This window comes from Frankliniella occidentalis, unplaced genomic scaffold (assembly GCF_000697945.3).
Source record: "Frankliniella occidentalis isolate FOCC.00 unplaced genomic scaffold, Focc_3.1 Scaffold1, whole genome shotgun sequence".
NCBI lineage: Eukaryota > Metazoa > Arthropoda > Insecta > Thysanoptera > Thripidae > Frankliniella > Frankliniella occidentalis.
In genome coordinates, this window is record NW_026267131.1 from 1,761,373 (window position 1) to 1,770,742 (window position 9,370).

Sequence of the window (9,370 nt, forward strand, 5' to 3'; positions counted from 1 at the left end):
AGCATGCCTTTAAATTGCCTGATCTTACCGGAATGAACGAAAATTATGTTGTTGCTGTTGATGTCGGCCTGGGTGAACTTGGTGATGGGCACGGCGGGCGTGTTGGCGAAGGCGATATGGCCGGCGCGTATGCTCATCACCTTGAAGGACACGTTGTGCGGGGAAGTGTCCGAGTCCACGACGGCTGCGGGGGGCAGGCGTGAGTCGTTAGTCAATCAGCCTCGCAATCAGCCAATGCCCGGAGACCACGTCGCCCATTGCTCAGTGGTTCGGACGCCCCTGCTTACCTAGGTTGGTGGTGAAGATGGGCGCGCTGGCCCCGCGCCAGAGATGTACGCTGCTGCTGTTGACGACCTTGGGGGGCTGGTCGTTGACGGGGGCGACGACCACCCGTATCCTGGCCGGCGTGCTGCTGCGGTCGCCCGCCACGGCCGACACGGAGAAGGCGTCCTCTTGAGTCTCGCTGCCGTCGTGCTGATACTGCAAAGGACACAGAGGAGTCAGACACAGGACTACAGCCACACCGTCGTCGCGGTCCTCGACGCTTACCTGGATGAGCCCCGCCTGCAGCTGCTGCGGGCTGAACTTAGTGATGGCCTGGCCGGGCTCGCGCGCGTGCTGCATGCGGCCGGCGGCCGGCGGCGAGACCACCACGTACTCGGTGATGCGGCTGCGGTAGTAGTCCGTGAGCACGGTCAGGATGTTGGCGGGCAGCGCAACGAGCGAGTTCTCGGACACGCGCAGCTCGCCGGTCGCCAGGTACAGCGAGTCCGGGATGATGGCGAGGCGCACGACGAGCCCCCGCATCCAGGAGATGCCGTTGGTCACGTCCACGACGACGCGGTCCTGGGTCTGGTTGGGGGCAGTCTGCACGTACAGGACGCGACCTTCGTTGACCAGGGACTGCTCGAACACCGTGACGGAGGCCTGGCCGGGCTGCTGGGGCAGCAGGGCGCGAGGGTCCTCCGTGGACGTGGCCTGCGCCTGAGACTCGATCTCGAGGTAGCCGAACTGCGGGGGCTCCACGACGACGAAGGTGATGTCCGTGGCGGGCACGTGGCGCTGGCGGACGTCCAGGAAGCGCGACGTAACGGCCACGCTCGTCGCCTCCTCCACCGTGATGGTCTCGTTGGCGTGCACCGTGAACGGCTCCCAGTAGCTGGACGGGAAGACGCGCACCTCGAAGCGGCCCTCCACGGTGGAGCCCGGCACGTCCACCCGGAACCGGAAGGCGTCGGAGAACGAGTCACTGGCGTCGTGCTGGTACCAGAGGCGGCCCGCCTCCAGGTCGCGCTGCGTGAAGTGTACCGCCTGCTGCGCGGCCTGCTGCGGCCGGCCCGCCCCCGCCGCCCCCGCGGCCGCGGTCGCCCCCGCGCCGACCCCCGGGTCGCGCAGGAACAGGCGGCCGTGCCCTGGGCCCTCCAGCACCTCGAAGCGCAGGTGCTCCGGCAGCGAGTTGACGTTGGAGTCGGCGCTCAGGTTGGAGGTGCTGAACTGGGCGGCGCCGCCGTTGCGAACCAAAAGCCTGCTGTTGTTGGCCACCTCCACGTACGGCGGCGACGCCACCACCTCCAGGACGCCGTTCGCCACAAACTGGCCGTCCGTCACCCACAAGTCGACCCGGCCGCGTTCCGCGCCGTGGTGCCGGAACAGCAGGCGGCCGTCGTCCAGATCCTTCTGCGTGAACTCCGTGACGGCCACCCCGGGCTGGCTGGCGCGGTAGAGCCCGCCGTTGGGGATGTCTCGCCGGCGGTACGTTATCTTCTCCGGGGATGCGTCCAGGTCGGCGTCAGTGTACCTGAGGGAAGTCAACGGCCTTATAGCAAAAACCAGAAGAAAGAAAAGTCACTTGACCTGAACTGCAGGACTCACTTAAGGTGCCTGCCGGTGAGCAGGCGCTCGCCACCCGTGACGACTCGGAAGACACGGTCCACGGCGCGCACCGGCGCGTTGTCGTTCTTAAGGACCACGTCGATGTGGAGCGTGCCGGCGTACATGAAGTCCTCGGCCTCGCTGGACATGGCCACGAAGTGGAAGGCGTCGTGCTGCGACTCGGAGTCGTCGTGCGAGTACTCGACCTGGCCGGCGGCCAGCTCCGCGGAGGTGAACTCGGTCGCGTTGAGCCTCAGGGTGGGCGCCGAGACCTTCACAGAACACACCTGCTCTAGGTATTGTTTGAGCCCCCGGCCGTGGCGAGCATGCCGCGCGGTGAGGCGCCCCGGTAGAACGGCTGAGTGACGTCGAGTTGTCAGTTACAGAACGCTAGTAGCCACCGCGTGGTATTATTTCATTGCGTTTGACTTGCTTGTTCTACCAGGGCTGCTGGTCTATGGTGGGTGTCGCGGCGCAGCTAGCGGCTGGTCCACTCTGCCAGCGCGGCGCGTTCTAGCTTCTACCCTCTACGCCTCTTTCCTAGCCTAGACAAGATGCTTGTGGTGTCGCGACGGTGCAGTCAAGCCCAGACCTCCCGCTCTCTGCAGTGCACAGGTGCCCCCCACAAGGTGCCACCCCCAACACACTCCCCGAGCCTGCGCGTGCATGCAGTACCTTCTCCACTCTCCCGGGACTGCAAGGCCGCCGCTGACGACGAGCTGTTGGGTATGCAAATGAGTACGCCTGCCAGCCCGGTGCGGGTGGGGCCGCCGCTTACCTTGAGCCAGCCGTGCGAGGGTCCGCTGGTGACGGCGTAGCGCACCGAGGTCACGCCCGTCATGGCGAGGCGCAGGGCGGCGGTGGTGAGCCTAGAGGCGCCGCCCTCGGCGACCTGCAGCCGCTCCAGGGTGACGGCCAGCCCGGGCACCTCACCGCCGGCCGTCTCGTGCAACACCACCAGGCTGCCCGGGATGGCCTCGCAATCGGGCGCGCTCGCGCGGAACGTGAACTCGTCCCGGATGCGCGAGTAGGCCGTGCGGTGCAGCCGGTAGGTGAGCCTGCCCTCCTTGACGTCCTGCTGCGTGAACGAGTCTCCCGGCGCCAGGCGCTGCTGCTGGCGCTGCTGCGGCGCGCCGGGCAGCCCCAGCACCAGGGAGCCGTGCCGCGGCACCTGCACCACGTGGTACACGACCTTGGCGGCGTCCGTGGCGAGCGGCTCCGTCCTGTACAGCAGGTGGCGTTCCGTGACCAGCGCCTCGCGCGACCTGTTCAGCTTGAGGTCGACGCGGCGCGCCTGCTCCAGCCGCAGCTTGGTGAATGTGACCCGGAAGTCGTAGGTGGTGGGCGCGCGCACCTCGCCGACGGACACCTTGAACTGTGAAGGAAGGGGGTGACGGTAAGTTAGGCGATAACATCCCCAAGAAAGTGATTTCATTCTTTGGAGGTACTTTTACCTTGAACTCGTCGTGCGCGGGCTGCCCCGTGGCGTGCACGTAGCGAATCTGCTCCCGTGCCAACTGCCGGCTGGTGAAGCGGTCGATGCCCGGACCCTTGGCGGACACAACGGCCGCCGAGCCGTCCGCAGCGCGCGCCCGCTGCAGGTTGCCGTACTGGGGCGGGCGGACCACCTCGTAGAGCACCTCCAGGTCGGGGTCGTCAGCGTTGGTGAGGAAGGTGAGGTTGGCGGGGAGGATGGTGACGGCGGCGCGGTGCGTGAGGACGACGCCCGTGTTGTTGACGAGGCGCAGCTGCAGCGGGAACGCCGAGACCCGGAGGAAGGCCGTCGCCGACGTCTCGATGCCGTCCGAGACCTGCAGCGCGATCCTGGCCGTGCTGGCCTCGGCCTCTGCGCGCTCGCCGCGGTGCGCGTACGACACCTTGCCCTCGTTGATGTCCTGCTGGGTGAAGGACGTGGTGACGGTGCCCGGGCTCGACGTCCACTCGAGCGCGCCGTGCCCGCTGCCCTTCTTGTTGTCCGCGTTCACGTGCGTGAACACCAGGGCCGCGGGCAGCGTGTCCGGGTCGTCCGCCATCAGCAGCTCGGGGGTGATGACCTTCCGCGTCCCCTGTGGCAACGGGTAAAGAAGGTGTCAGTGGCGTGTCGAACAACATATAGACTTTCTAAGGATCTATGTCTAGGATCCAAGCAGAGCTTTTAATAACTACAAAATCTACGCGGTATGAGCCACCCTTCAGTAGTTACCTTTCGTACTCTCGGAGAATAAATGCGGAAACACTGGTAGTCACTTGAGCTACAAGGCATCAGGCAGTTATATGCAGCTCTGTTAAAGTAAACAAATGAAAATGCAAAAAAAGATAAAAATGGGAAAAAAAAATGGCCGCGCATAGTACTCATGCAAACACACAAAAAAATATAAAGAGTTTCATGTTAATTACTAGAATATACGCATGCCAGTAAAAAATAAAATTTGACTCAAACTACTATTAGGTATTATTATCATCATCATCACACTGGATATGTATTAAAAATTCAAGATAAAATAAAAAGGTGTTATTCAGGCTTGACTACTGCACCCAAGAATGGTTCAAGGCAAAAAGAAATCAAAATGCAACTGAGGTGTATGAGAATTGTGTTGACGTTTTGGGCGTTAATGCCTACCTGAGCGAGGCGCAGCGTCTTCCCTGCAGGGATGCTCAGGATGGGCGCGTCATTGACGGGAGTGATGTTGACGGGGAGGGCGAAGCGGTGAGGGCCCTGTAGGTGCGCGGGCTGGACGAAGTCAGGCCCAGCCTGCAGCTCGAGCTCCATGACGATCTGGTCCCGCGTGCTCTCGGAGCCATCGTGCTGGTACCGCACCTTGTCCTTGGCCAGGTCCAGGAGGGTGAAGAGCGTGCCGGAGCCGGCGCCGAGGCCGGGGGCGCCGCCGCCGCGCTCCCACACCTCGGCGATGAGCTTGCCGTGCGCGGGCGGCTGCAGTACCCGGATCAGCACGCCCGTGTCTCGGACGCCGTACTTAACGTAGTCCAGGACCACGTTCACGTGCGAGGTGGTGACGGGGACGTTCTCGCCCTCGGCGACCGACAGCGTCGTCAGCTCGACCAGCTCCACGTCGACGGGCATCGGGCCGCGCGAGTACACCTTGTAGCTGTCGGCGAACTCGGGCCGCACGCACAGCGGCTGGTCGCAGACGCACTGGAAGGCGCTGAGGCCCTGCTGCTCGCAGCGCGCGCCGCGCACGCACGGCTGCTGCGCGGCGCACACGAAGTCGAACAGGCACTCGGCGCGCACGCCGTGCGTGACGCGCGCGTCCGGCAGCCCCAGGCGGCGGCCGTCCACCTCCACGGCGCGCATGCAGCCCCGGAAGCTCGTGTCGCGCAGCCCCTGCCACAGGGCGCGCGCGCGCTTGCTCAGCTCCGTGCCGCCCAGGTACACCACCTCGTGCAGGTCGAGGTACTGGTTGCCGCCGCGGTCCAGGCGCGCGCTCACGGTCTGCCCGTCGACGGTCACCTCCATGGCGGTGGGGTTGAAGTGCGCGACGACCGTATGCCACTGGCCGTCGTCCACGCGCACCTCGGAGGACAGCTCGGCCTTGCCGTCGCCCTTGTCGAGCAGCAGGCGCAGCCGCCCGCCCGATAGCTCCAGCCCGACGTAGTCGGCGCGCGCGCCCTGGCCCGAGTTGTACAGCAGCAGGCCCTGGTTCGCCTCCGTCTTGAGCTGCAGCTGCCAGCGCGCGCCCGTCCGGGTGATGGGGTTGGGCAGCGACACATACGCGCCGTCCTCCACGAAGCTCAGGTCGCTGTCCACCGACGCGTCGAACTCTGGCGCGCAGTTCCACGTGATGACTTGCACCTCCACCTTCTGCGGGCAGCGATGAGCTCGTCAAGAACGTCGTGGTCGTGTTGCATAAGGCGGACCAAGGTAAACAAGTGCCAGAGAGCCAGGTGGCGGGAAAACCCCGTTGGACTTTGAACTAGGCCGCCTACATTCACGAGCGTGGGCAAGTTGCCTACTCGCTCGGGGTCAGGCGCTATAAATACAGAGGCGCAGTTTTCCAGCCACCCGGTGCCAACAGTGGCGACGCCTTACCTGGGAGGACGTCCTCTGGCGGGACTTCTGCAGCAGGCTGTTGCCGTTGTACTTGACGTCCCCGAGACAGCCTCGCAGCCACTCCGTGTGGCCCAGGAAGAGGTCGGTGAAGTCACCCATACCGCCCAGGTACACGCCAAAGTGAATGTTGAGCTCGAAAAACCGTCCGGGAAGCTTCTCTCTGCGGGCGAGCGAGAATAAGAGAAAACAAGCTGTCAGAAACAGCCGAGAACAACGTACTGCAGCAAACATCGCTGTGTCGAGAGAGATTGCTTACTTGATAACGTGGATGTGGTCGATCGTGATGGTCACATCGGCCTCCTTGCGCGTCAGCTCCACCTCGTGCCAGACCAGGTCGTCGAGGCGCAGGCCACGCGGAGAGTCCACCTCCGCCTCGCCCGCGCCCAGGTTGATCCGCACCTGCGACAAGCACTTATCAGTGAAGTCCGAGAAACGCTGGGAGTGTGTGTTAGAGAGGGGGGACTAGACCATGGGGTCCTTAACTAAAGTAAATCATTATCCACCCCCCTCCCAAACCAGGAGAACACTCAGAAAAATCAGGAAACAAACAAAGGAAAATCGATAAAAATTAAGAAAAATTAGAAAACTCAGTGGAAAAACAAGAAAAAAATTCGTTTACGCTTAAATTTATGGTGAAGTTCCACTCGAACTGGCGTCATACCTTGAGGCGGCCGGTCTCCAGCCGGATGTAGCAGTAGTCCGTCTTGCCGGCGGCCAGCAGCAGCATCGTGTCGGCGCGCTTGGTCCGGAACTGGAACGAGATCTCGGTCGTGTTCTTGGCATCCTGGAGCGGGTACTTGATGTAGCTGGCGCCGTAGAAGGACGCTGCAAAACAGAGTGATGGCCGGTCGTTAGGTAACGATTAATGCGCGCCGATCCGTTCGCGCGGCTCTCGGCCCAAAGAGGGGAAAACACTCTGTCGCCCCCTCCCCCCCCAACCGGGGCCTCGCCCCGCGCAGGCTCATCGGGGCTTTATCTATATCTCCAGAGGAAAAAGGGGGCGGGGAGATAAATAGCAGAATCATGACTGACCACCCCGCCACGCCACGCCACGCCCGGCCCCTCCCCGCCACCCCCTCCCATTGCCGCCGGAAGGCCGCCACACCAGCCCCAAGCCCCCGCCAGGCGCCCGCCGCAAGGGGGATTCTCCCAAGTTTCAACGAAACAAAAGAACAATCGAACGCGATGGGAAAAGGCCCGTGATAACAAAAAAGAAAGGGGTACGCAACGCATACCAAAACTTTGTGATGGCTGGTGAGGTCCTTATTCCACTGACATGTAGACTGCCATGCCGTCCATGGAGTACATGAGGTGGGACAAAGACAGAGTTATGACATGGCTCTGGGAGGGGGAGCAGGCTGGACCGCTTTATGGGGGCGCCGAGCGTCCATTTGGGAAGGGGAGGGGGGGAGAGGAATCTGGCGGCGGAGGAGGTCGGTTGCCGACCCGCAACTTGGCGGTCTTCTTTACCAGGACAAAGACGGTCTCGATGTGCCAACTTGCACAGCAGATCGCCACGCATACACCGGGTGGGGGCAGTGGAGAGAGGAAGAGGGGTGGGTGGGGGGTGGAGGTCGAACCCGACCGCCCCTCGCCGCCTCATACTTTGGGGAAGTGACCCCCCCCCCCTGTGCTCAACCAGCTCAACCCTTCCCCTCGCCCCGCCTCACCCCCTCACACACAACTTCCGTCTGCTGCTGCCGTCTCCCTCCGCCATATGAAGCCTCGCGATATTTTAATGATCTGGCGACAAAAGGCCAAACGGCGCCGTTGGCGTTGGGCACCTCGTTGGGGGGCGGGAAGAGAGCCGACTGCGCGCAGTGCACCCGGGCGACAGCGGGAGCGGAAGACGCCGCAGGAGACTCCCGTTCGCACTTCCCTTTATTCTTTTTTGATTTGAAACGTTTGAGTGCGCCCCGGTGAGAACAACGGATTCAACGAATACAAACAAAAACTCCCGCAGCAGAGGGGCCAGAAGGGGACGCAAAGGGCAGAAAAAGGGAGGGTATATAGGAGACCTCGCATTTCATTTATATCTCAAATAAAATCGCACAAGACAAAGGTGGACCTCGCGTCGCCCCCCCCCCAATTTTTTGTGCCCCCTTGCTTCCCCCACACCGCCGACTGCAGGCAGACTCTGTCCCGCCTCAACCGCTATCTCTATCAACGCGGACACCTAATTGCCTAAAAAGGGGTTGGGCGGGGCTGGAGGGGGAGGGGAGGGGGCGAGGAGGGGTGCAAACTGAGTTAATTGACTGACGAGACAAGCCAACGGCGGTCGACTTAACTGGTTCTCCCATCCCTGCTCATCCCCCTTCCCCCTCTTTTACTTTCAGACGAGGTGGCAATGACTGGGAATGGTGTGCAAGCCGGGAGAGGCCTCTCCCCCTTCCCCGGTTATATGCCACCCGCCGGGGTCGGGTCAAAAGAGGCGCTTCTCCATGGTGGAGAGGTCCACGAAGAAGGGAGATATCTGAAAGTCTAACTTGAAGATAAATTCATCGGATATGGTAAGGTAGTTTCGGGGTCAAAGGCATTTCTTCTATGCGAGAGATTCGTAGTAAAAATAGAGAATATTAAGATTCCGCCTCCTGCGTGCCGTTGGAGTGCGTGGAGGGGGCGGTGCTCGCCAGACGCGGCTCGGCGGCGGCGACTCGGCTCCGATCGCCGTCGTTTACGACCCAACTTTGCCGCACGCACTTTCGCACGCATATTAACACGGGCAGCGCGGTGCTTCGTGCTCCCCCGCCAGCAGGCCAGGCGCGCTCACCTCCGCCGCGCTCTCGCTCTCCTAGTTTCAACGCGCCCCCGCTCGACCACGCCTTTTTGTTTTCATTTACTTTTTATTCCAAATTTATTTTCGCGCGCAATCTCTCCACCGCGCAAGAGGAGCGGTGGCGGCGGGACGGGAGGGCGAGGGACAAGTTTTCCTCGGGCCGGGCGCTCGCCGCGCTCGCGCGCTCTCGCCTCGGCTCCGCGGCGCTCTCTTTTGTCTCTCCGCCCGGCGCACTTCGGGTCGGAGGAATACAGGGTAGTAGAGATTGGCGAGGGGAGCCGTGAGGTGAGGGGGTGCGATTGCCATGGACGGATGCGCGCGAGATACAAAACTTGGAGGCGTCGGCGGCGTGTTCCCCTTCGCCTCGCACTTATCGAGAGAGCCTCCTTTACTCGAATCCACCCCCCTCCCCGCATGCAGAAGAAGACCAAACATTTTGTGATAAAATATTTTCTTTTTCGATCTTCTTTCGGAATTCCTCTTGGACCCCGCTCTCTCTCACTCACACATACTCTCCCTCTCGGAAAATAAAAAGAAGCGAGAAAGAGAGGGAAAGAGAGCGAGCGCCCGACGTACGACCCTCACACCTCATTTGTCAACGCGGACGCGGCGGAATGGCGCGGGGTGGGGTGGGGTGTGGTGCAGGCAGCTGT

General features: G+C 62.3%; 1 protein-coding gene across 2 annotated transcripts in view; it reads right to left on the reverse strand.

Moving 5' to 3' along the window:
* Positions 1-9,370, reverse strand: part of LOC113213544 (chondroitin sulfate proteoglycan 4) — a 53,149-nt gene that overhangs the window by 6,114 nt on the left and 37,665 nt on the right. The window contains exons 2-11 of one of the 2 annotated variants that reach the window (XM_052265717.1): positions 6,603-6,766; positions 6,198-6,340; positions 5,921-6,101; positions 4,493-5,692; positions 3,327-3,938; positions 2,651-3,247; positions 1,873-2,144; positions 550-1,798; positions 288-480; positions 29-184 (exon numbers count right to left, since the gene is read on the reverse strand). In XM_052265717.1, the coding sequence (XP_052121677.1) occupies positions 29-184; positions 288-480; positions 550-1,798; positions 1,873-2,144; positions 2,651-3,247; positions 3,327-3,938; positions 4,493-5,692; positions 5,921-6,101; positions 6,198-6,340; positions 6,603-6,766 (4,767 nt within the window). Of the gene's footprint in view, positions 1-28; positions 185-287; positions 481-549; positions 1,799-1,872; positions 2,160-2,650; positions 3,248-3,326; positions 3,939-4,492; positions 5,693-5,920; positions 6,102-6,197; positions 6,341-6,602; positions 6,767-9,370 lie in introns of both variants that reach the window. The other variant, XM_052265670.1, reaches the window with a different exon arrangement.